The sequence below is a fragment of the Solanum lycopersicum genome, chromosome 12, assembly GCF_036512215.1.
Source record: "Solanum lycopersicum chromosome 12, SLM_r2.1".
Taxonomy (NCBI): domain Eukaryota; kingdom Viridiplantae; phylum Streptophyta; class Magnoliopsida; order Solanales; family Solanaceae; genus Solanum; species Solanum lycopersicum.
This window is the reverse complement of record NC_090811.1, coordinates 4,576,892-4,604,169: the sequence shown is the minus strand read 5'-3', so window position 1 is coordinate 4,604,169 and position 27,278 is coordinate 4,576,892. Positions and strand designations below refer to the sequence as shown.

Genomic DNA, 27,278 nt, shown 5'->3' with positions numbered 1-27,278 from the left:
GAATTTCACAACTAATATTAATATTTTGACTCTTAAAATTCAAACGTGTTACATAATTAAAACTGAAGAAATAATTAAAAGTTTAAAAGCGAATAAGAAAGGAATCACTTCAATGATCACCACTCTCCATGTCCAATCTCGATAATTTGAAATTTTTGTATAGTAAAAAGTGTAATTAATTGACAAAAGGGGTCAACAACAAGGACAATATTCAATATTTCCACCTTTTAGATAATTCAATAATGTTGACTATGTTAGCTTCCTGGATCCAAGTTAATCATATTTTAATTTAAAAGAATATTAACCTTTATTAAAAAAAGGTAATACTTTTGAACAAATAACTATCAAGAAATATATATATATATATATATTTCTATATTCAATAAAGGAGGTGTTTGATACGAATAAAAAAAAAAATTCAAAAATTGAAATTAAACAAAAATAATATTTATATATAATCTAAATAATTATCTGAGAGCTAGCAAAGTTTAGTATACCTAACGACGTATGGTTCAAATAGTATTTTGGTTTTATACCAAAATGAAATTAATTATTAAGGGTACATTATACATATTCACTAAAATACTGTCTTCTTTCCTATTTTTCCTTTTTGGAGTCCAAACATTTTATTTACATTCATCACCTAAAAAGTAAAATGACTTTGGGCAAAAGTTTTTCCGTCTCAAAATATTTATCGTCCTTACTAAAAATATTTATTGTGATAGGCGAATCTTAAAACTTAGGTTTGTGGTAGGAGCTTGGACCCAAACTGCATACCCATTTAATAACCAAGACTTCTTTGTGGGGTTATTGAAGATTGCAATCACATTTCATCACTCGAGTTCTATATATCAAATCAATAAATGCATAATACACGTCTTCTACATACACTTACCTCACGTCAATATCGCACTCAACCATGGTTGAGTTCGTATAGTTAAAGACCGGGTACGTAAATGATGCACTCTGAGAGCAACAAGAAACATGTAAAGCACATCCAGAGAGAAATGATCAAATGAATTGTGCACTGGCGTCCCCAACCATCAAGAGATTCATAGAGGAACATCAAGAGATTCATAGAGGAACGATCGATCAAGGTAAAAGTAGTACAAGTGCGGAAATTCCAATTTAAAAATCGTTGGCTCGATGGCTACGTTGTTTTCTGGTAGCATAAGTTACTGTAGGCAGTAAAGAAAGGAACATGAAAAGAGAGAACATGGAGATTACTGAAACAGAATTTTTGTTTCGATTTTTCCCATGGTGACCTCAAGTCTTCCGAGGGGGGTTTTTGTCTTTGAACTCTTTCTCCAGGTCCATGAGCACACACATTGGCTTACTGCATCATGGCACGCGGAAGTCGGGGCCTCACTGGTGTTTTTGAGGGACTCACCCTACAACATATATATAAAGTTGCAAAGTTAGAAAAAAGACTAATGAATAGAATGAACTCTCTGAGGATCCAAGGCCCTGTAGATCTCAAAATTGTGTCATCAACTGCATAAGCCTCAGTATTGAGATGGCTCTTATTAAAATGTGTTTCTGTTTATAGAAATGTAATAACTAGAAGTGCTATTGAATATTGATAACAATTATCTGCATATCGCGATTTCATCATAAACCACTCAGGTTGAACGTAAATGTTATTGAACACAGACAAACTAAAGAATGTTTGGAGAAAAAGAAAATGAAGTTTTTCCAATTTCAAGTATGTTGGACATTTTAATCATAAGAATTTTACAAAAGTTACCGATCTTCCATAACTGTAAAAGTCCAACTACTGCATTTTCAAATACTTGGGTAATGAAAAAGGAACTGGATTCATATTCTAGTAGCACCAAGTTAAACATAAGTTATATCCATGTATTTAGCGATAACTCAGGTTGATGTCTATTAGCAATTTCAGTTTTTTTCCTGAATAAGCAACAGAAACAATTAAGAGACTTAATAACTACCAACTTCCCATCTCAACTATCGAGAATGCAACACTCTGATCTTTAAGGTCGTAATCATTATTTCACTATTTGACTATCACATCAGAAAGGTATAAAAAATGGAATAGCGCAATAATAATTTGGACACAGCAAAAAAAGGAGGAAAAGTTATGGCAGGTCTGTTTTGAGTTAAGAGTGCATGATCTGATGTGGTGCCTCCTAGAAAACAACCAAGAGAATATACCAATCTCAGAAGGATGCAATACTACATGAACAATGAAACACACTTTGCAGAAAAGAATTAGAGGGGATCAGCTGAGACCATAGCCATTTGTTGTGAATAAGCTCACCTGATGCGCTGGGATCCCAATACCTCACCGCAACAGTCTAAAGCCAAAATTGCACTCTCAGCCTGTGCAGTTTGCAAACATAAGATTTTTTTGCAAATGTCAATCCATATTAAAGAGACTGTTCTAAAACGCCAGTAGGCATTCAAAACACAGTTTCTTAAGGGGCATCTAAATAAAAAATGGGACTAGTAAAGTGGTCCAGAGGGAATATGTGTTTTGCCAAACATACCCTTATTTATGATCCTTAATATTTAGAATGTTAATCGCTCTTCAAAAAATGTTCTCTCATTTAATCTCTCATCAATAAATAAAAAGATTGTTGGTGTAAATGATAAGTACCTAAACAGCCTCATTATTGTTAAAAAAATAAATGAAGAGATTAAAATCACAATATTGCAGTATGTGTACATGCTCTTTAACTTCCATTTTTTATGCTAATTTAGTCAATGTTTAGTACACTTCCAATAACAATATTACTAAGGGCAAAATGAGAAGATTGTAGTTTGTACTCAATTATATATTGGTTTTCTAAGATGACAACTATTTTGGACCATCTATTTTTAGTAAGGACAACAAGGTGGACCCGAAGGAGTAATATATTAAACTTTCCTTTCTTCACTAGCACTCACATGGACAAAAGGGTGGCCAAAGAATAATGCAGGCAAGAAGAGAGGTATATTCAGAGGCAACTAAATGGAAGTTGAGTTACACATCATTCAATAATCACATTACACAAGTAACCAGCAAAAAAGAAAAGGAAAAAGGAGAGAGTTGTTGTATCATGACATCTGAATCCGTAGGTACATGCAAAATATCCTGACACAAATACAGCATGGGAACAAACACAAGATGCATGTGTGAAGGATTAAAAGGGTAATTAATGCAAAAGGTTAACACTTACATTCCATCAAAGATAAGAAAACATACCATTACAAACTCAACAAAAGCAATGCGGGTCGAGTGCACGTGATCTCCCAAAAGCCTCAGGCGAGAAACCTGCAAAGTAAGAGCATCGTTCAATAACACTTCTTAAGCCAACATTCAAATTTTTAAACTTCATACTGACCTCGCCACATCTGGTTTCAAAAAAATTCTTGACATCAGCCTGAGTAACCTGCTCAGAATAGAGTAATTGGCTGTTAATAATTATAAAACTACAAGAAAAATACTTATTAACAAACAACTGCATATGAGCCAGAGCATAATAACTACTACAATGTGCATCAGAACAAGGGCCCGACAGAATGATGCATACAAAGAAAAAAAATAATAGATCTCTGATCAAAATGTCTACCTTCTTATCAATATTTGTACAATAGACAGTCCTGGCACACATTTCACGCTCATCCTCTGACTGCACAAAACATCAACATTGAATAGAGAATAAGCATTTTGATCCATGACCTCAATTCTACCAGGATGATATAGAATAACATAAAACTATTTCTCAAGATCATCCACATACTAGCAAAAACAAAATGTTAAAAGTTCTTTTTTTTTTTTTGGACAAAGAACATGGTGCAAAATATTTATCCGTACCCTTGGAAGGAATGTAGGATTCACGGGTAGAATAGCAGTTTTTGAAGGTAGGACCTTCAATTGAGAGAAACCTAAAATTGTCCCACAAAGGCAAAGTGCTGCTCTTGCAGAGTCTGCTAGGATCGATTCCATGTTAGCTTTTGAATATTCAGCTGTCTTAAGAACATTTCAAGCCAAAACATCCAACTTACACTCATCAGCAAACTCCACGAAAGCAAAACGAAGACGAGAATGTGGATCACCACAAATTCGGCAGTCAACAACCTAGAAAGGCAGCAGCAAAAATGAGAAGAGGAAAGTAAACGAAGTAAGCAAATAAATGCTGGCGGCGCTTGAGGTTTAGCCGGTTGATTGACTGATTAGATTAACAAATCTGTTGTAGCTATGAGGCGGACTTTGTAATTTTGGAAGTAAATGAATTATGACACAAAATTTAGATATTAGCTGACAAAATAGATATAAACATCATGAACTTTCATTACAACACATTCACAGTCCCAAGACAAGCAGCTCTATCAATGCCCTCCTACACATTCAAAACTTCATGGCTGATTTTGGTCCCACAATGAATAGTTGAACAGGTGTATGCAAACATAACCACTCACCAGAAGCACCTTTTGAAAGACACCATGAAGCCAGTGGATGCATCTTATATGATAAAAGTACTAAGTACATAATAAAACATTATATTGGTGCCTAAATCACAGACCAAACTGTACACTAGCTCTTAAAGTCGGTTGACACAAGTTAGCATACCACATGAACCAATGACATAAATTTTTGATAGGAGGCTATCGGGGATTTTTCTGATCAAATGTTACACATCTTATATTAAATATTAATTCAAGCCTTAGCCTCTCACTGAACATCATGGCAAGATTCCTCCTTTAGAAAAGGCAACAAAGCTTCCTATTTGGCAAGATTTTACACCCAATGATATTCTATCTTTAACAAATTTTAAGTGTAACTAATGTTGCTGGCTGCAGAAAGCTATGTACAGTATTGTACACACTACGACCCATGTGATAACTCACCAGAAACCATAGTCATGCAGTAATCCACAACAAATCCCAGCCCCCTCCTTAATATGGTCAGCAACATTCACTATAGGTGTCTTCATGCAGATGTGTACACAATGAGGAAAAATGAAAGCTTATGCACCATTATATAGTGTTTAACGAATGTTGTACTCTTATTAGGTAAGAATATTACAAATGTCATTTATTCTTATGTCACATTGTTATCATGAATGCCATCATTTTATTGGCTCACTTTTAAATGTTTTTCCATTCAGTAAACTGCTAATTAGGTTTAGGTTATCTGATGTATTCCTAGGTCAAGGGTATATGGGAAAGTCTGCTTGATAGGTCCTTAGTAAGTCAATTTCATGATTTTTCTTCAATTTTTTTAACAATATTTTTTAAGTCTCAAATATCATAGAACTCAAACTATAAAAGTTCCACTGTTGTTCAGAGTAAGCATGCAGGAATAAGAAAGTTGGCAGCTTTTAAGTACTTCCTATTTTTCAGCTTATTAGAGATATCTATCACACTGAGTTCAATGTGTTCATCTTGAAGCTTTTTTTTGTTTCATTATGCTCTAAGCACTTTTACTTTGGAGTCTTTGTTTTCATTGTTTTAATCATCTGGCTCTCTTTATGTTCAAGGCAGGAATTATGAGTTCATAGCTACCATTTGTTACAATTTTCGTGCACTTTAACGTATAAACTTATTCTCTGTGCCAAAAGTACTAGGTTCAGATGAACACCGTATCGGTATGCCACATCCACCTCTGCTAGCTTTAATATGTTGTTGATATAACTTTAGAAAGATATAATATTTTGTCAAGGATATTACCTTAAAAGACCAGATAACTAATGCACATATGATGTCATCAATTTCATTAACCGGTTATTAATTATCTGATGGTCAAGTATTATGAGACTCTATAATGCACAATTACGATAAATAAAAATCAAATTAAAGCCAAAAAAGGAAGTACACTTATATGGTAATCAGATTACCAAGCAAAGTATTTTGTTCTGCTAAAGTATGATAGTAAGTAGCACACAAATGTAAACTTATGTATCACGCTACCACTCCACAAGCAGATGAGAAAAGGAATTCATTGTTTCTAGTTTAGTTACGCCAAATGACTGAAATTACATGCACTTAAGAACATCAAATATATAATATAGTGAATCACATCAATGTTCAGAAGAAGAAAGTAACTTTTCCAATGAAGTAGTAGTAGTAGAAGAAGAAGAAGAAAGTGACTTACTTGTCCATAAGCACTAAACAAAGCAGCAAGTTGCTCCTCAGTGACCTACATATTGTGAAGGCAAAACCAAAGATGCCAAATGAGTACTAATACAAAAATATCACAAAACATAAGTGAGAATCTATCCTTACATTGCTATCTATCTCAGAAACATATACTGTTCGCCTGATGCTATCTTCTCTTTGAGCCTTATAAGCTCTATTGTTCATCCTCCTTTTCCCCTGGTTAAAGTTGCTGCCTCTCTGTGGAAACACAGAAAAGAAAGTTTAGGAGATACTAAAAGGAAAACAAGAAAATGGATATGGTTGTCCATGATTCAAATATTCTAGTTACCATATAAAATAAGACCAAATTGATCCAATCAAAGATAGAACTGAAATGTCAAAGGAGATGGTTGTCCGTGATTCAACTATTCTAGTTAGCATATAAAATATGATCAAATTATGTCATCAACTTGATGTTCTCAAGACATAACTGAAATGTCAAGTATGTCATCAACTTGATGTTCTCAAGAAACGTGAGCAACAACCAACTCTAACATGAATACATATAAGCATTCCCAATTAGGAAATTACCATTAACCAAAGAGAAGTAAATATCAAACAGTAACAATATCACTAGTTTAACAAGTAAAGTATAGAGATGACAACTCTATGACTCAAACAAACAAAACTGACATTTCAACTAATCAACTAAAACCCGTTAACCCCATACTGATATGAGAACATAAAATATGGCACTGAATGTGATGGAATGCTACAAGTACAGAAGTCAAGTTCCAACAGAATGATGTAAGCTTCATTTTCAGTGGGATGAGTTCACTGTTGTATATTACTTTCTGGTAACTGATTGTGTCAGTGTATTCTAGAACTTTATTCCCAGATTGACGGATGCAAATTCAATGTGCCATTAGCTTCCCGCAAGCAATCTCTTTACATGACAACTGATGCCAATCACAATGCAAAACTTTCTTCCACCCAAATTGGCAGAGAACAAAAATACTTAGTGAAGAACTACGTAACTTCTTCATAATTTAAACAATGAAAGAAAAGTAGCAGCTACTACTAGTGCCTGACTTCAGAACATTGATTTTAATGTCTTCACAAATTATTATTTACGATGAATGAAAAAGGAAAAGATGCATTACTATAACATAAGCTCAGTTAAACATTTCTCCAAACTTGATTACTTCCATTACTATAACATAAGCTCAGTTAAACATTTCTCCATACTTGATTACTTCCTTTTCTACAGCTTATTCAACGAACTAACAAAAACTTGGTTACAAGTATCAGAAAACAACAAAATATCCCCTATTTCATCCACATACAGCAAAAGTTCTACTTATTTATGTATCATTGAAAAACCAAAGCAATTGAAAGTTCCAAATCACACACTAGTACGGCAAATTTTCACGTCATACATTACACAAATTATACTCATCTGCACTTTACCATCTATGTATCAGTAAAGACCAAAATTCAATGATCCCATTCAACTAACTGAATACCAAATTTCCACTTTTAGTGAATGGAATGCCAGGAATCCCCAATTAATAAACCAGGTCTAAAAATCCATTTTTGACCATAAAACCTTCATTTCCTTGATAACTGCTTAATCCAGTTTATACATTCAGCAATTTTTATATTCCTTTATATGATCATTTACCTAAACAAATAACTGAAAAGCTCCAAAGATCAGTTTCTTAACAAGAAAATGTTAAAGTTTCCTTGCTATAATATCCAGAAATACAGCAAATTCAACCAAAAGACAAAATGCTTAAAAAGGAAAACTTGCACACAAAAAAGAAAAACGAACACATACAGATTAACACAGAAAAAAAACAAATATGAATTTCACCACAATTAGTCACGGTATAGCAAAATCATCAACCGACCCAAAATAACAAAACAGGCAAAAAGATCGAAATTTTCAACGATCAAACAAAAGAAAGAATAATATCAATGAGAATTGAAAAAATGAATCAATACCCTTCTGTTGTTTTGAAAACCATCACCCCCCGTAGTCTTGTTAGCTGGTACAAAGTTACTGAGAATCATCTGATCACCAGCACCAACAGTACCACGATTATAAGAAGAAGGAAAAAACTCCTTAGCCTGTGGATTCAGCTTAAGTTTCTTCAACATATCAGCAATATCATGCATATGAAACTCCGATTTCGCATTTGCGATTGAATCGGATGAATCCTTAACACCATTAGATTCAGAATTATTGCTGGTGTTATCAGTGTTTGGTGATGATAAAGACTGAACAGCAGGAGCTTCAACCACTGTTGTCTCACCAGACACTTCTTTAGCACCAGCAGCCATTGATGAAAATACTCAAAACCCACAAAAAAATAAAAACACACCCAGAACAGAAAAAGCTTCAGAAATACCAAGAAAACACTAAAATTCTACAATTTCAATAAATTAAAGCAACCCCTTTTCACCAATTTGATTATTCTTTATGAAAAATCAATCAAATGAGGAATTCACAGAGCATAATGGGTTTATTGATAAATACTCATTTAGGAAGATGGTGATGAGAGAGAAAAGAAGAGAGAGAAAGCAAAAAAGCAATAGGGTTTTTGTTATATATATAGCAACAAATTTCAATAACAGAAGGCAGAGGAATTTGGTGGTATTCTTGTTTTTGTTTGTAGAGAGAGAAGTGAAGTTTAGGTGAAAAAACAGAGGAAATGCAGTAGAGAGAGAAAATTGATGTGGAAGATGAAATTATGAATAAAATTAATAAAAAATATCCTTCGTTAATAGTTTGGTTTCGAATTATCATTATTATTTATTTTGGCAATAGATACATTGACTCGGTAAATACTAGAAGAGGTATTTTGGTATATTATATTTACGGATGATATAATTCAAATTATTAAGATTCGTAGTGAAATTCTATTGAAATAGATGTTTAGAGAGAGATTTCAAAGTCTATAGCTTATGAGGTTAGAGTGAAAGTAAGGCTCGATACATAAGTCATTTAAAAGAGAGATAGTTTCATGTAGTTTGATTTTGTTATTCGAGTAAAACGAGTATTGACAATAATGTCACGTACTATATTAGTATAGTGAAATGAGGCTTGTATTTGAAGTCTTGTGTCATAAAACTTAAGTCGAGTTCTACAGGATGGTTATTAGACCAGTTATGTTAGTCAATCAAGGACTATTACGTTCAGAAGATGAAAGTTGCAAAAATAAAAATTTTAAGATGAATATGTGAAAATACCAAAATAAATATAATTAAAAATAAAGATATTTAATATTAAACAAAAATTGCTTCAATAGATAACAAGATTAAAAAAAAGGAGACTAAAAATAATTCAAATGAAACTGAAATTGAATGTTATCTCTACAAGTTTATAAAAAATACAGCCTATTTTCATTATTTTAGGCAACTTTGTAATTAATTATAGGTTAACTAACAAATATAATATACTATTAGATAGAAAGATTCATTTATTCTTTAATTTATAACATACTATATATAGATTAGATAACATTTAATTTCTGTCCATTAATTTAATTGATAAATATTATGTATTGTGTATTTAATATCGAACGTCTTCAAGTAACTATTGATTTAATTTTTTTTTATCATACCACCTATAGATTAGATTACATGTAATTTTTATCCATTAAAATTCTATTATATTATATTTAAATTAAAATGTTTTTTTTTTGTTTTTTTGTCTCAGCTATTTTAGTTTATTACTAGTGGCCCTGCGCATAATGGAGTGCGTGATGATTGGTGAATATTTGATTATTTTATATACAGTCATTTAAAATCAAATTAAAATTGATATTTAATTATTTTACATAAAATTGCTTAAAATCAAATTGAAACTAGTAATAACTCAAAAAAAAATATTGATTTATTGATAATGGATTATTAATTTAGCTGTTTTTTAATGATTTTAATTATTCTTTTATCATCGAGTTATGACTTTTTAATGATTTGAAGTTTTTAATAGATTAAACGGATAATCAATAGTAAATTAAATAATAATATTTCTATCAATTGATACATAAAATTATCAATTTACAATTTAATTTCATATTTTTATTTTTATTTATCTCAAACTTTCAGTTATTCTACGATACGACAATATTTAAGCAATATGTGTTGGTGGGGAATATGAAAGTGATTGTACATACTATTGTCATGGTTCTTCTTGTGACAACAATGGTGCATTTTCACTATTCCTTTTTTCTAGATTCTTTCAATTTTTATAATTATTTTATTTAAAACTTAAATGTAATTATTTAATTTGTATTTATTTTTGAAATTTGTATAATAATTTTCTTTCTATTTGGTTTCATAAAATCTTGTACTCCTTTTTTTTAAAAAAAATAATATCAATTAAGACATTTAGTGTGATATTGACATTAAATAAATATATTAAAACTAGATGAGAATATTCCCATAGGAATTAGAATAAAAAGTTGGTCATAAATTGAAAGGAACATTATTGTTGTTATAGTATCTCTATATAAAATCAAAATACATAGTCAAATAAATCATAATTTAGGGTGAAATTATAATATTGCAAGTTTGAAATTAATCATAGGAGGATATTTTTGACCAATTGAGTAATTTCTATATACATTAAGATTTTTTTAATTTTTTTTTTAAAATCATCATTAATTATTTATCAAAATACACATCAACTATTAGTTATTTTCTTTTTCAATCAGAAATAGCACTATCGTTTGTATAGAAAAATAAATAATTGATATTTAAAATGTATTTTAATAAATAATTAATAATAGTGTAATCGCGCACACCGAATAATACATATATATTAAGTACTCTTCAATATCCTAAAATTGTACCACTCCTTTCATGTACTTTAATTAAGATTAAGAGATCACATGATTTCCCTAGATCTATGCTATTATATTATTTGTCTTCGTCTATTTTTTAATTGTTATGTTACATTTTTAAAAATTAATTTAATTAACTTTTAAAAATTAAATTAAATCACGTTAATTAAATATTTTAAATATTTTTTTAAAATATTTAAAAATTACAAGAAAAAAGTTGCTACTACAAAATAATACTCTTTTTTATATATATTAATATGATAAAAAAAAATATTATAAAAATGTTAGCAAGATTAGTTTTAGTTTAACAAATAATGTATAAATTTTGAGGAAAGGTAAGTTATTATTTTATTCATATGACATCATGGAAAAATATTGGCACAAAATAATATAAAATCTTCTAATGAGGCCAAAATGTCTAAATTTAATGTCATCTATGCTAATAGGCACGTTTTCCAAAGTCATAATATTTCTAGATCAAAAAATTCAAAAACGTTTTTTTTATGGAGGAAATGAAGATACTCTTTTCTTAATGAAAAATTCAAAAAAAAAAAGTTTTTTATTTATAGTTAGACCAAAAAAAAAAAACTAATTTTGCTTTGTCATATTTTTATTTATTATATACATTCCTTAAAAATAATTTAATAAATTATTAATTCAGATTAATGGAAATCTTGATTTATACCCACTTGCTAAAAGATAAGAGAGAAAATTCTGTGTGCCTTTTTTCACTTTTTTTTCCAAGTCTCTTTACTCTTTTCTTGATTCTCCCAACCAAAATACCCATGTAAAATTAAATATTTTTTTTTATATATATATTAATTTTTTAATTTTTTTTTCCATATGTGATATATAGTTTATTTTGTATATTTTAACTCTCTTCAGTGAAAATGACTGTCTTTGCGACTAATAATATATAGTTATGTGAATTGGGATAAGTCAGGTTATTTTTAGTGATCTTTTAATAATATCTACGTGTATTGATATTAATTGTATTAATATATAAATTTCGAATACCAGATGAGTGATCAAAATAAATAAAAGGTGGGTAATAAATAAAGATGGCATGGTGTGTGTTCTCTTTAGTGTGGTCTAAAGTAGACACCTTGTGACACAAAATGTAATTGCAAATAAATATGAGTTTTTTTTTTTTTTATAATGACCATTTGATCACATGAATAATGCATTTGATGTTAATTCCTATATAAATACATATATAAACAAAGATATAATATATTAACAACGACAGTTTGATATACAAAATATTTGTATTCATGTAAAATTTATGAAAGTATATTAATGATTTATTACTTTTACGATTTAAACTCGTAATAAATCATTATATAAAAGATAATGTTGGTGTTGCACCAACACTCTCCTTTAGCTATATTAATATTATTATATAAATTTCATATTAGATTCTTATTTATTTATTTTCTTAAATGTCAAGAAGATGAAGATGTGTTACGAATATTAAAGCGGACACACATAGAAATAAGGTTTTTTATATAGTAATAAAGATATCGTCACCATTGATACAATGACGATTTTATTAATTGTAAAGCATTTCATTTTTATAATAATTTTTTTTACGTAAATTCAAATTTAATCCGACACAATTCATATCAAAAGAAAGTGTTTGGCAATGAAGAATCTAATTCTCTGCCTTTTTTCATGAGCATCCTTTGAGATTTAATTCTCTTTTACTTTTTTTTTTCTTACTTATAATTATTATATATTTTGACCTGTGCCCTAATATTAAAGTAGCAATATTATTATTTAAAAAGTGATTGTGGGAGATTTTTATTTTTATTTTTATACTTGATTTATTTTTCTCTCTCTTTTTCAATTTTCATGATTAGGGAAGGAAAATATATAAATAGGGATAATTTTAGAGACTTTTTAAATTTTTGGTTCATAATAAACATTTTTTTAAGCTGGTAAGATAAGTTGTGCATATATTAAATTTTGTACATGTAATATTATATTTGGTCTTAGTTAAAAGGTATATTTTTTAATATATAAAATTGATATGGTGTTTAGTTTGCAATTTAAAAATCTACATAACTAATATATGCAGTGGGAAATTTAGAGGCAAAAAATAAGGCATTGGAATTCGTTGTCATTAGATAAAATTAGATATTTTATGTATATATTTTTTTAAATTTATATAATATTATATTTTTACACCCAGTCTAAATGGTCCACATGGTTAAAAGTTGAGCTTTTGACATCGAAGACTAAAGATCAATTCCACTTAATATATTTTTCTTGATGATCTCATGCTCGAAAAATCTCAGATTCACTTCTCATTATACATGTTTAAGTTTCAAAAGAATCTATGCATTATTAAATGAAGGTGGAATAACTAGTTGGTCATTTGGTAGCTGGTTAGAATACTGTAGGTATTAATTATACGAATATTAATTATTTTATTTTCTACACTCTCCAAGATAATTTATCAATTTTTCAAAAATTATACGACTTTCTAAATTACAAATCAAACGTTGTGTTAATTTTTATTTATTAAAAGTTTACACTACATACCAACATTATAGTGTATATAACTTGTATAAAAATTACTATAAATACAACTTATTTCTTTTTCGACTACAAGAAAATCTGAATTTTTAAACTTCATATTTTCTCTTTTTTCCACTTTGATTTGAGAGATTTTTCTAATTCTTCATGTGCAATTTCAATTAGTCCAATGATAAAAAAAAATAACATGAAATCTTATGAAGATGAAATGAATCATACAACATAATGTAATATTTTGCTTCGATTATATATAGCTCTGCTCCTGATCAAATCAATCAGAATCAGATAATATGAAAAATAATAATAAAATATAACTTAATTTTAAAAAAAAAAATTAATATATCAAATTTATATGAATCAAATAATATAAAACGAAAAAAATATATGTATGTTTTAAGTCAAACATAAAACAATTGATGTAACGAACTCCTAAAGGTAGGCATGATCATTGTATGCATAGTTGAGTTACGTGATAATGATTGATACTCCATAGCTTCTAATTTAATATTATTTAACTATACACGTAATTGAATAGAAATAAAAAAAAAAGACTTTCAAAACTTGTGATATGTCATTTATTAAAGATAATATATGATCTTTTATAAAAAAGAAATTTCTTTTTTTGAAATCTCGTAGCAATAGTAACTTCTATCACAACCTTTTAAATGATATCGAGTGAATTCTTCACTTTGAAATAGCCAGTAAACCATACAAGATAAAAAAAAAGGATAAATATATTATCGAACTATCGTAAATAGTATGTAGATATCTTTTGTCATATTTTTGGGACATTGGTGCACCTGCCGTAAAAAAACTAGGGCGTATATGCCCTTCACTCTAACTGAAGATTAAATAGGGACACGTGACACAATCTTATCCATCGATCCGATATCGGGTCAGTGGATAAGATTACGATACGTGTATGTCCGTTAGTATAAAGAGTATATATGCTCTACTTTTTTGACGGCATGGGCACCTATGTCCTAAAAGTATCACGAAAGGTATCTGCATACCATTACGAAAGTTCGGAAGTCTATTTATCCTTTTCTCCATACAAGAAATGTAAATTGTATTAGCAAGTCATTCCTACATACTCAACTCAAAAGGCATGGAAGGGAATCGAATTATCTGTGTGATTAACCATTCTCCAACCAACTGAACCGTCTTGAAATACAAATTAATTAAATTAATTATTTAAACAAACTAAAAAAAACATACTACCACATAAATTGAAAGGGGTTCTACTACTTTTCCTTGATCGCGATTTCAATTGTTTGGTTAAATTTTTTTAGCTCGTTACAAATATAATATTTCTTTTGATAATTATTAATTGCAACTTTCTATTTGATATGTTTAAACTTACCATATTAAAAAATATTTTTGATATATTATTCTACATATCTTTTATTTTAAAATTATGAGTCAAATTAAAATATAATAAACAAATCGAAATGAATAGAATATATTCCTTTGGCGGTGTTGTTCATGCATTTTTAATACTACACCATATACCTCCCAACCAATTTGATATTTAATGGCGAGCCTCAACAATATTGTAACTATGTCTTACATCACTTATATGCAATTTTTATGCCTTGTTACATCACAAAAAAAAAAAATGTCTTGACCTTATGTAGAAATATTTTAGGACCTATTTGGTTATAAAAAATATTCATTCATTAAAAAAATAATTTTTCGCTTTATTTGAAAATTGATGTTTCATCATGAAATCAAATTAAAATCCATCATGAAACCAAATTAAAATCTAATTAAATTCTTAATTGGTATCTCGTATTTATATAAGATCACAAATTTAATTTCGCGCTGAAAAATTACATATTAACTGTATAATATTTTCTAACAAAGACGATTTCATTCCATGTCAAAGAGACTCAAACCTCAATCATCTGATTAAGGATTAAGAAATACTTACTATTCCACCGCAATCTTTATTGGTACTTCAATTATATTATTTTAAAAAAATAAACTATTGTTTGTTCCATCCACTTTTCACTTTTGAAGTTGCATTTAACTACGAAACATTATTCCAATATTTGCTAACAAGTACAATTAAACACAACTCCGACTTCATAAATTCCAAACAAAGTAAAAATACTTGAAATATATGATCAAACACCTACTTTAGTAGTCCAGTTAGCTAGCTGAATTGATCGACTACTTGAATGGAGAATTTAATAGGGAAAATTGCATATAATAACAAACTAATAACCTAAAATAAATGGAGTAGCAAGGATTTGATTTAATTGTGTTCCATAGCAAACGCTTGCAAAAAATTGTCAGGCGCATCTCTCCCAAATATCTCGCTCGTCACTCTCCTCCAATCTCTCGCTCACTTCCTCACTTTTTATACAAACACAAGTGTATAAAAATTGTTTCTAATTGTATAAAGCAGAGAAAATTGTATAACTACATATATTTTTGTTCCCCACTTCCAGATCTCGCTCGCCACCCTCGCCTTTCTCACTTATACAAACAGAAGCGAAATGTATAAATTGCGTTTCTGTTTGTATAGAGCGTGAGAAAATTGTATATAGACATGCAAGTACATATTTTCGTCCTATACACTTATAATTATACAATAAAAATACTCCCCTGCCCAGTTTCTTTTGCCTTTCTCTCTTTTTCGTTTTATACAATTTTCAAATTATATCTAATTTCTCTCTTTCTCATTTTATACAATTCGATTCAATTGTATATTCCTTTGTCAAGTCTCTTTTGTCTTTCTCTCTTTCTCATTTTATACAAATTCAAATTGTATATAATCGTTCTATACACTTATAATAATACAATTCGTTTTATACACTTCGTTTTTATACAGTTCTCTGCCCAAATGTCTTTCTTTTTCTTGTTTTATACACTTCGTTTTATACAATTTGCTTCAACTGTATATGTATAGCGAATTATTCAGTTTCCATGTTTGCTACGGAGCGCAATTATGCAAACTTTACTATAGCATACAAATATGAATTTTTTATTTGCTATATGTAAAAATTGCCCAATTTAATACTCCATCTTGTAATCCACTCCTCGTTCCGCGTTCCCATTTCCATCATTTATAATAATGATTAAAAATATATAAGTCTGCCTTAATCCCAAAAAGAATATATTTTGATAACTTTCAACTAGAGAAACCCTCCCCCTTTTGAAAGACCAGTTAGTTTTGTTATTTGCTGTTTGCTTCTGTGATGCATAGAGTCAAAACACCCCTTCAGTTCAAACTCTTTGTTATACAGTAAGGTCAGAAAATACTATGAATATGAAAAGGCAATTAAAAAAAAACACATAATAATCTATTGTTGTGTCAAGCCAAGGCAATAAAGTTTCTAATGTTTCAAGTAAATGAAGGGTTGTGTCAAATATCAGTATCTTATACAAAGTTCCATGGAATATGAACACTTCTGGTAGTGGAAAAATCAACTCCTTTCTACAAATTTGTTGAATGCCTCGAGCAACGTCGCGTTACATACACCTTCTTCAAGTGATATATTGTGTTATCCACCAAGAAATCCAAAGACGAGAACTATATACAACGCCTCGTGCATTTGGGTGAATTTTTCATATGGTTGCTGCATATTTTCCTCCTACATTCACTAAGATTCAAGTACAACTCCATGTTCTAAGAGCTCAGATAAAACACTTCTCATTTTATACACTGACACAGGTTTTAGGATAACTCCATCCATACCAACTCTCATGCAGTTTTCTTTCGTAACTCTGTCTGTGTTCCCCGTTAATGCCACAATAAGTGGCCTACCGTGACGTTTCCCAAACCTTTCATGTATCACTACAGCAACTTCGTAACAGTCTATACCTTGCATGCTGACATCCATGATAACTACCTTGTGTTCATGTGTAACAACTCTCAAGCACTCATCGCGTGAGCCAACAGTAGTTACATCACATCCAAGGTGTGTAAGCAGACCTTTGGTTACCATCCTGCTAACACTGCATGAAGGAGTATAAGAAACAAAAACAATTCTGATAACTAATGTCAACTAATCATATAATCAGGTAGGATAAATAATAAAAATAATAATAATGAGGTCACATCAAAAAGAGAAAAGCAACGATCACAGAGTCGTAGGATTACCAATCATACAAATTCTTATCCGACAATAAAACAACTGCGTTCAATTTATAATACCTCAGGTTAAAGATATCAATAGCGGTGTGGAAGGCAGGGGTGCGGTGGGACGATAAAAGGATAAGAGAAAAGGGAATCTGTTACTGTTATATATATATATATATATATATATATATATATATATATACTAAGGCGAACCAGATTGACTGACATTTTTAATTCGATGCATACATAGCAAAGACTTGTATTAAGACATCTATGAAGTCACTCTTTCCTCCATCCTCTTATTTCTGGAAGAGCAGTATACCCTTTTATTGGATTTGAAAGCACTACTTCCAGTTGGTCACTTCCTTCTTCCAATTAGAGATAATGATGTGAGCTCCTACAGTCAGGCTGGTCATCTCTCCTTCCCTCTTCGCGATCCTGATACCGTAAATGCTAAACTTTTCCTTCTTTTCATTAGAAAAAAGGCATATACTCTGATAAAGATGTGAGCTCCTAGGGTCAGGCTGGTGATCTCTCCTTCCCTTCTCGCGATCCTGACACTGTAAATCCTTAACTTTTCCTTCTTTTCATTAGAAAAAGCAGCTAACCCAACGGTGGCCCCCTAAAGTTGGCATTAACTTTCACTTAGACACCTGAACTAGACTTTGTTCATTTTAGACACCTCATGTGAGGCCCTGATGCGTCATTTAGCACTTTTTTTACATTCAACAAAAATATGATGGTGAGTGTGTTCCACTCGCGGATGATGTGTAAAGTGTCAAATTAAATGAGGACACTTGTCGTTCTCTTCAAAATAATAAACTATCTATTATTTTTTTAGAAAAATTGGCTAATGGATCGATGACACGTGGCATTTCTTCCCAAATAATATTAAAAAGGATTAAATCACCTTAAAAAATCTTTAGGAGAAGCATATCCCACCCCAACCCCACCCCATTCATGGTCTTCTCACTGCACACACCCCTTCAGTGAACTTGTGTAACTCAAATTTTTTCAAATAATTGCAGCTCCGCAAATTTTATTGCTAAAAGAAAATTCTACAGATTTTATTGCTTAAAAAAGAAAAAATCTAAGATCCAATGAACTTCTAAAAATACAAATGTGTACGTGTTCATATCACATTATTAAGTTTCTTTTAAGGAGATTATCTCATTTTTTAATGATTTTTTATTCTTCCCCAAATTTCTTTTTTTTTCTTCAAATTTCAGTCTTTTTCCCTCAAATTAAATTGAGGAAGAAGGGCATCATCCTTGGGAAATCTTGGAGAAAGCTCTGACATTTGAAATTAGATTCCTCGTTTGTGGCATCATCGAATATATCTCACCATGGAAGAAGTTCAAACTTGAGAAAATGGTGGTTGAAAAAATGGGGAAGAAGAAGGAAATATAAAATAAAAATTGGCTGAAAAAGAGTCTGACGCGCTGTTAATGAGTGAGTCACACTCACTATGCCATATCAGCAAAAAGCAAAAAGTGTTAAATGATACATCAGAGCCTCACATGAGATGTCAAAAATGAACAAAGTCTAGTTCAGGTGTCTAAGTGAAAGTTGATGCCAACTTTAGGGGGCCACCGATGGGTTAGCCCTAGAAAAAGGCATATACTCCTAAGTACATGTCACCAGCACATCCACATATAGTTGTAAAGATTCTAATTTCAGTACTCTCTTATTAAGTATTTACTTGTTCAGTCTCATGTAAAAGTGAGTAAGACAGCTCAATACATATAAGATGAGAAACTCACGAACTAGATGGATCATTAAACAGCATGGCAAGACAAGAGCTGAGGATAAAGGGGTCCAGATAGTACTCACCCATTCTCATCCATCACCAAAACCTTTAATCCTTGAAAACTCATCTGCGTGTGATTTGCTGGCAATTTGGTCACAAAGGGGAGCTTAGATTCATTTGCACGTCCAGGAATGCCAAGTTTAATGATAAATATAGCAGTAGACCCCTTGCCAAGACCTTCACTTTCAATCCAAATATGTCCTTCCATAAGATTCACAAACCTGTTTTGTGTCCCATCAGAAGATGTGTCAATACTAAATACAGTAAGAGGAAAGAAATTGAATATGAAGCAGTTACCAAGTTCACGTAGCAAAATGAAAATCAGAGTCGGAAAAAGAACACTAAGGAACTGGGTACCCCGTACCTCTTACAAATTGCAAGACCAAGCCCAGTGCCACCAGAATTTGTAGTTGCTAGCGCTTGGCTTTGTGTAAACTTGCTAAACAGGTTGGGAATATCCTGTGGTGTAATTCCTATCCCCGTATCTTTTATCTACAGAAAGTATTACTTAGAATATTACAAATATCAAGAACAGAACATCTGACAGTTATAAGTCTAAAATATCATATTTGTGACTATCCTTAACCTACGAAGATAGTATATCAAGCTTGTAAAAATATACCTGCACCCGTAAATAGAAGTGATTTTCACTAGGCACAGCAAAAAATTCAGGGGCTCTAGGATCTCTTAAAGAGTCTGATTTTGCAACAAAAGCGGAGATTGATACGTTGCCTTCCTTTGAGAACTTTACAGCATTGCCAACAACGTTTAAGAGAATTTGCATTAACCGTTTTTCATCCCCAATTACATATTCCGGCAAATCTGACGACAAACTAAGTGTGACGAACAGCTTTTTCACAGATGCAATAGGCTTGATTAAGCTATGGACCTACAGGAATAAGCAGACACATATATCAGTCAGCAGGTCCAGCAAACATATTGAAGTGCAAAATATCTGTAATGACACTTTTTTTCCTGACAGGTAATCTAGAATTTGCAAGTAAAAAAGAAAAGAGGGTGATGAAGGGCACCTCTCTAAATAAAGCATGGAGATTGAAAGTGCCAATATCAAGTTGAAGACTTCCATCCTCTAGCCTTGAAAGATCCAAGACATCGTTGATGAGCGTTGCTAAAAGGTTGCTGCTTTTGAGGATTGTTTCAACCATCAGACGTTGCTCTGGAGTTAGATCAGTTTCTTGTAGTAAGGAAGAAAGTGCAATTATTGCATGCATGGGAGTTCTCATTTCATGATTCATAACAGCCAAGAAATCATTACGTGCACGAACAGCCATTTCTGCTTCTCTTCTTGCCAGATCAAGAGCCACATTCTGCTCCATAAGAAGATCCCTAGCCCTCATTGATTCTTCTAATATAGCAGCATGTGAAAGAGCAACAGCAACCTGAAATGCCGAAGCGTAGATTAAATCACATTGGGCACTCAAGGATAGCTCTTATTAAATCAAATAAGACATATAAACATCTAAAACTAGTTGCAACCAGACACCGACCACTAGAATAGAGTATTCCCCTATATGTCTAGAAATAGAGCATCCTAAATTAGGAGAAAGGAGGTGGATACCAATATTCAGAGTTTTCTCCAAGAAACTTTTTGTCTTATTCAGGCAAGGGTTGGGGAGAGGAAGCTGACAAGGATGTCTTTTCTTCAGTTGTTCCTTCCTTTAATTAATTGTCAATTTTTCCCATAATGAAAGCATAATAGCTGGTCGCCTGTCTGGACAAATGAGGATTACTCTTGGTTAACAGCAATCCTATAGTTGAGTTATGATGAATTTCTTTGAAATCTGATTTCTGGATCTGAGTTGGAGTGGTTAGATATAGAGGTTTCATTTATTGATTGAGGCATAGTTGATTAAGTTGAATTTTCCATTGATAAACAGGAGAAATCCAGGAATAACTGAAATGTTTTAAGACTCTGCAATGCAAATAGCAAAAAGCAGTAAAACTTGGACACTTCACCGTAACTGATGATACATCATGATTTTTAAACAAGTCAAACAAAGACTAGGTGTGCTACTTGCCAGTGAGCTAATTACATACATCAGAGAACAGTACACTACGAGAGACAGAATGAAAAAGTTAAAGTTCTCTAAAGTCTTTGATGGAGAAGTAAGATGCCAGATATGTAAAAAAAATAAATGGCTTCCGTTGAAGAATTATTTTTGTAAAACTCAGTAGTATTTAATTTTACACACTCAAATACATTATCGCAAAACGTTATTTTCACTTCATATGATAAAAGTACTAAGAAAACTACATACACTGCAAGAAGTTCTATGTTCCATAAAAGGAATATTCAAATGATTCAGAAAAGCTGTTCCTAATATTTCTATATACCATCGATCCTATTTCCCGTGCTTCTAATACAAGGGATCATCTATAGAAAACAAAAGCCAAGGAGTTAAGATCCTATCAGAAAATCTACTATGATATACTCATCCACAACCCAGCCTAACTATTCCATCACCAAAAAGCAATCAGCAGACGAAGTATGCAAAAAGATCATATAGTTCAGCTTTTGATTTATCTTTGAAAATTTTAAAAAAAAATAACAGTAATAACAATTCTGCTGTGCAATTCCAATGGATAAAACCATAATACTAAGAACAACTAAGCCTTGTGATTCTGCTAGCAGATTCTCAGATTTTTGTAATTGGTCTTCTCCATGTCTAATTTTACACCCAGAACTCAGTATGTCAACGTGGTTGTGTTCAACCCAAAAATATATAAAAGAGAAATTTTAACATTATATTAAGGAATTTTCAATAACAAAAATCAAACCTGATCAGCTACCACTTCAACAAGCTCCAGCTCATGAACATGCCATTGTCTTGCACTGTCTGAAGGAAGCATCAGAACCATTAAAGCATAGCGCTTTGTTGAAAGTTCAGGCCAATCATTAATCTGAAAGTTCGACAGATGCAGAAGTGGAACCCTGACAGCAACCACCTCACCAGGCATGTATTTCCCAGCAGGTCGAAGTCTTGCGACAGGAGAATTTGGTGATATTTTCACGACATGATTTGTACCGAAAACTTGATTGATTACAGGAAGTTGAATGGGTACAGTTAATCCAACTGGATTTTGGTGTCGTAAAGTGTAAGAAAGCTGAAGCTCTAGTCCAGTACGTGTTGGCATCCATAATGCACACTCTTCCAATGCCAATGTTCTTCCTAGCTCAACAAGTGTAGTCTTTAAAATAGTATGTCTATCAAGAGTGCTTCGGATTTCATGAGTTAGCATTCTAACATGTCTACCTGTCTCCTCCTGAGTCCGAATAATACCCATTTCACGGTCAAGCTGTGCAGCTTTCTTTTTCAAGAACAGTTCTCTAGTTTTGACACTTAATAAATCAGGAATGATGTGGACAAGCATGAGAGCAGTTATACATGACACCAGTGCAGTCAAGGCCTTTGCAGTAGTCATTACTATTGCCACATTCCTTGTATGCATATTAAATGTCCATAAGTTGATAAGATGGGTTGCTCCACAAAGAACTATGAAAGCACCGAACTGCACAAGAACCCATCTATATGGAAAGACAGCAGACTTCTTAACGAAGTATATCAACTCCACTGGAATGGAGAAATAAGCAAGTGCTATGAAAAAATCAGAAATGTACTGATACTTCATTAGCAAGTCGTCAGCAGGCAACTGTGGGTCAATGATGCAGTTACATGACTCCACGATGGAAGATAACTGCAGCACAAGTTAGCAAATAAGGAGAAGGAAATATGCCTCAGAAGAATAACAAGCTGTACAAGAGTTAAACAACCTGAATATATTTAATTGCAGCATAAGTTCTGACATATGTTTGTGAAAATAGAATTATACTCAAGAACAACAAGGTGTAGAAGAAGCCAATATTGAAATTAACAGCTAACTTATAGTGTAAAAAATAGTTCCCTTGCACCAAAAGATCAGCAAATTGTGAATTTCATCTTTATGTTATGCACTTTATGTATGTCACAACTTTGCTGATTTAATATGTTAAAACCTCTAACGAACTAAAACCATAACATGTAGGATGAAATCGTAGGTCTAAATGTTTCTGATGTCTTTGCCCCAACTCCTTTTATACACTTGTACGTTTCTTTGTTCCTTTCTATTTTCTTTTTATTAAACTCCTCTAGTCAAGAATACATAAAAGATAAGACACTCCTTCAGCAATCTTGTCGAAAATTATAAGAATGTTTTCGAACATGATATAGTTCTTATAGAAAATTCCAAATGCTTCCCACAAATATAAGAAACTAGGTCTTCAATATATCTAGGAAAAAAGTAGCGCCAAATAGTCTGTGTAATTCGTTTCACATTTAAGGGAATAAAGATAGATATAATAGTTCGACAATTAGTTGTGGAGGTGGAAAGAACAATTATTTCTTACAGGCATTGTAATGGGAGGCCAAGCATGGATTAATTGGATACCTTTTGGTAGTACCAGATCTATGGTGCCACTTGCATCTAAGTATATACATCTTAATTTTGGACAGAAAATGCATCCCTTTGTCCCAATTAATGTGACACTCTTTCCTTTAAAATAAGCCCCAAAAAGAGACATATTTCTATATTTAGTAACAATTAAACTTTAAATTTCACATTTTACCCTTAACAATGGCTTACTTTGAACAACAAGTCTCAAAAGTCTTCCTTTCATTCTTAAACGTCGAGCACAGTCAAACACCTTCACATAGATTAGAACAGAGGAGTGGTAAAGTTCCTCTTTTCTTCCTCTCCCAGTTTCTCTCCTTTCACCTTCCTGCAGGAGTGGAGGGATTGTTGACATTATAGACATCCTTGTTTCCTCGATTCATTCTGGCATGAAATCAATCATTGGGTAAACAAAACTCAGTTGATGGAGTTGCCTCTTAATCCCTTTCTCTTGTATCATCTCCCTTTTGAATTATTGTACTGAGAGCTTTACACAATTTTACCAATTAAATGAACTTTTCCTTTTCTCTCTATAGATTGCAAGTTTAGTTTATTGCAATTAATATTAGAGCTGCTTTCTGAGCCCATTATTGATCATAGCAGAGAGAATATGATCACAGTAGCCTGTCTAGTATACAAGGATAGTGCTGCTAGTCCAAAATGATCAAAATCGAAGCGTGAACGATGGTTTTCAATGTAGGTATCCAGTTACAGATGCAATTTTATAGGCTTTCACTCAAGTGTTTCTCTAAAGTAGCAGTCATGGTGAATCTTGTTGTATTTAACCATCAGGGACTCCCAAGAACATATATTTTCTATGAATTAAATAGAAAACGAACAGCTTGTTATACAAAAAAAAATTATAATTATCATTTTTATCATCTATTTCTCTTCTTACCGGTATCTATGGCTTGATCACAAGTAAAAATATGGTTAGAGACCGATCTATATTATACTGAAAGCATGAACTCAAAAACTTAAAAGTTATTACCTAAATATCCCTAACCTAAATAACCTACTTCAAAAGACACCTATAACCTACTTCAAAAGACACCTAATGCAGCCAACGGAAGAAAAGAAACCGCTTTGACAATAATTTCTCCCAATGAATAGTTGCCACCTTACATTATCCTAAACATGGTATTATTAACAATGCCAATTTCACCTTCATTTTCAGGAGATTTCTCACAAAAAACGATGGAAGCCCCACACTAAGTCCTTCAAGAAGAAGCAAAAATTTAAACTGTTAAGTCTAGCTAATGTTTTCCTACTTCTAATGATTTATTTTAAAAACTTGAACTGAGTACTTGATTTTTATGGCATCTACGGAGGATAAGTAAAAGAATCATATTTACATCTATTTTGTAGTTCTTCATCTGTTCAATAGTCATCTATAATCTGATTTTCATTATCTATAATTTGATTTTCACATGTGGTGAACGACAAACAACAAGAATTTTTGTCTTATGCATCAACCAATGGCTAAATACACTAGAACGTATGAATCGTGTTCACAAAATAAATTATGAGGTCTCTTCATCAAAAATAAATTATGAGGTCTTGACCATCTACGCTAACATTTATTATTATTGGATGTCATAAAATATATACATATATAGACAATAAAGAAAGAAAATATTTAGGGACGGATTTGGTCACTTTTTTCTTCTTGATATCTTGGTTTGATGTGTTCCTTCTTCTAAACATCTACTGTTACTAGAGCTGCCTATGGTTAATGAGGAGCATATTTACTAGAGCATATCATTCACGTGTCTTTGTCCATTTTGTATTAATAATGACGAAGCCCATGACCTCTTTAAAAAGGAAAAAAAAGGCAAAATGTACACGTTACCGAACGTATGACATGCACATGCTTGGTCTTAATGTTCATTATTTTGTGGGACAAAACAAATACAAATTCTGAAAATAGGTTATGTGGTTAGAACTGTGAAATAAATTTGAGCAATATAATGATGCTATAGAAACCAACATTACAATAGAAAAGAACATATGATGTAAGAAAGCATGAATCTACTTAGATCCTCCAAATTTCAATGACGTCATATTCACTTTCAGTGACAAAGCATTTCAGAATAATTTGTTTCCCCAGAGTGATAGTCATACAATCATTATTCAGCACTTCAAAGATATTATTCATCATCCAAATATTATGCTCATTTTATTAGTATGTAACATCCTCGATATTATTCGTTTAAATGTTCACTTCCCCATTTTTTGATGGTTTGAATTTGTTTGAGTTATATTTTACTAGTATTAGATTCTCTTAACTTGGGAAAACTGTGGCACATGCGGTTAGTGCAAAGTTTTCACCGCATGTGACATATTTTTCTTGTGCATACTTAACACATGAAATTATTTCTCAATTTGAACTCTTCCCCATTAACAACTTTTGGTTTGTTTTTATCACTCTCACATGCCTTTAATCTTCATTTATTTCTTCTTTCATACCACCTTGAGATATGTTTAGCGAATGTGTTTACTATAGGCTTCTTCCATGAATTATTCCTCAGATAGTGAACCACTAGAGATGACGGATACACATCTTATCCCAAATCTCATTTGTGGTAAGGTAGGGATAACTGATAAGGTCTGCTTACACTCTTACTTCCCTAGATCCCATTTTGTCGGATTACACTTGGCATGTAGTTGTAGACTAACTAATCTGAGCTAGTTAAACACCGAAATCAGTCTTACGGGGATAAATAAAAAGAACATGCGCAAATGAGTTGAACTTTACATTCATCCCACAAACTCAACCCATAAGAACATATTCCAAAAAAAGAATGATCATAATCATGAAGACATCATCACAACAAAAGCAAATAAACTCTAAAAATCATTAATTGGTTGCAATTTCAGTTCATTTATACATTAATCATTCCAAACCCCACTATCCAAAAACTAATAACCTTGCTCCATGAAAAACCAAACCTCAGTTACTGCCTGGAAACTTCAATTTATTCAGTTTAGTTTATTGTAAATTAATCAATTTCAGCTAGTTAATCACCAAAAATCAATCGTTATTATAAACAAAACAATCTACAAAAATGAGCTGAAATTCAACATTCAAAACGATTCATCACGAACTTTAAATACATTATCACAAGTGAAGCTAATTAACAACAAGTAAACCTAAAAAAACACTTCAATAAGACTATTTTTCAGCAATTAAAAGTCAAAATTAGCAAAAAAAACTAAAAAAAACTAGTTAGGGTTTATGAGACTTACAAGGCGATTCATCCGGAGAAGAGATCCCATCGTGGCCAAAAAAAAAAAAAATTGGGGCGAAAAAAAGTGATGAAGATTGATGATGATCAAAAGGGAAAGTGAAACAATGGAGTTGGCTAGAAAAGGAAATGACCCAATTTGTAATTTCACGGGTCAAACAGTTGGGTTTTTTTTTTGTCAAGTTGACTGAATTGGACTCCAA

General features: G+C 31.6%; 2 protein-coding genes across 8 annotated transcripts; both read right to left on the bottom strand.

Moving 5' to 3' along the window:
- Window positions 1–1,051: 1,051 nt before the first annotated feature.
- Window positions 1,052–8,875, bottom strand: LOC101266798 (polyadenylate-binding protein-interacting protein 8). 4 transcript variants are annotated; one of them, XM_010315580.3, is made up of 10 exons: window positions 8,092–8,875; window positions 6,232–6,342; window positions 6,101–6,145; window positions 4,012–4,084; window positions 3,821–3,936; window positions 3,576–3,635; window positions 3,348–3,395; window positions 3,209–3,277; window positions 2,282–2,343; window positions 1,052–1,391 (listed from the first exon to the last, which is right to left on the bottom strand). In XM_010315580.3, the coding sequence occupies exons 1-10, from the start codon at window positions 8,428–8,430 to the stop codon at window positions 1,334–1,336; spliced, it is 981 nt and encodes a 326-aa protein (XP_010313882.1). In that variant the 5' UTR covers window positions 8,431–8,875; the 3' UTR covers window positions 1,052–1,333. The 4 variants fall into 4 exon arrangements, with proteins under 4 accessions (XP_010313882.1, XP_004251830.1, XP_010313880.1 ...); XM_004251782.4 differs by having other exon boundaries at window positions 3,821–3,933; XM_010315578.3 differs by lacking the exon at window positions 2,282–2,343.
- Window positions 8,876–16,706: 7,831 nt separating this feature from the next.
- ETR1 (ethylene receptor 1) lies at window positions 16,707–27,264 on the bottom strand. 4 transcript variants are annotated; one of them, XM_069291844.1, is made up of 8 exons: window positions 27,077–27,190; window positions 24,020–24,314; window positions 22,178–23,095; window positions 20,410–20,778; window positions 20,001–20,267; window positions 19,743–19,870; window positions 19,402–19,599; window positions 16,707–17,444 (listed from the first exon to the last, which is right to left on the bottom strand). In XM_069291844.1, the coding sequence occupies exons 3-8, from the start codon at window positions 23,027–23,029 to the stop codon at window positions 17,090–17,092; spliced, it is 2,169 nt and encodes a 722-aa protein (XP_069147945.1). In that variant the 5' UTR covers window positions 23,030–23,095; window positions 24,020–24,314; window positions 27,077–27,190; the 3' UTR covers window positions 16,707–17,089. The 4 variants fall into 4 exon arrangements, with proteins under 4 accessions (XP_069147945.1, XP_069147946.1, XP_010313639.1 ...); XM_069291845.1 differs by having other exon boundaries at window positions 16,707–17,435; window positions 24,020–24,211; window positions 27,077–27,187; XM_010315337.4 differs by lacking the exon at window positions 24,020–24,314 and having other exon boundaries at window positions 16,707–17,435; window positions 27,077–27,264.
- Window positions 27,265–27,278: the final 14 nt, after the last annotated feature.

Excerpts from the sequence above, each read along its gene's own strand:
- LOC101266798 (XM_010315578.3), bottom strand. The coding sequence starts at position 8,430 with ATGGCTGCTGGTGCTAAAGAAGTGTCTGGTGAGACAACAGTGGTTGAA. Across the intron at positions 6,343-8,091 it reads GTTTTCAAAACAACAGAAGG|AGAGGCAGCAACTTTAACCA; the intron begins GTATTGATTCAT and ends GTGTTTCCACAG. Across the intron at positions 3,396-3,575 it reads GTACAAATATTGATAAGAAG|GTTACTCAGGCTGATGTCAA; the intron begins GTAGACATTTTG and ends TATTCTGAGCAG.
- ETR1 (NM_001247220.2), bottom strand. The coding sequence starts at position 27,106 with ATGGGATCTCTTCTCCGGATGAATCGCCTT. Across the intron at positions 20,268-20,409 it reads TCCATGCTTTATTTAGAGAG|GTCCATAGCTTAATCAAGCC; the intron begins GTGCCCTTCATC and ends TTATTCCTGTAG. Across the intron at positions 17,445-19,401 it reads TTGGTGATGGATGAGAATGG|TGTTAGCAGGATGGTAACCA; the intron begins GTGAGTACTATC and ends TCCTTCATGCAG.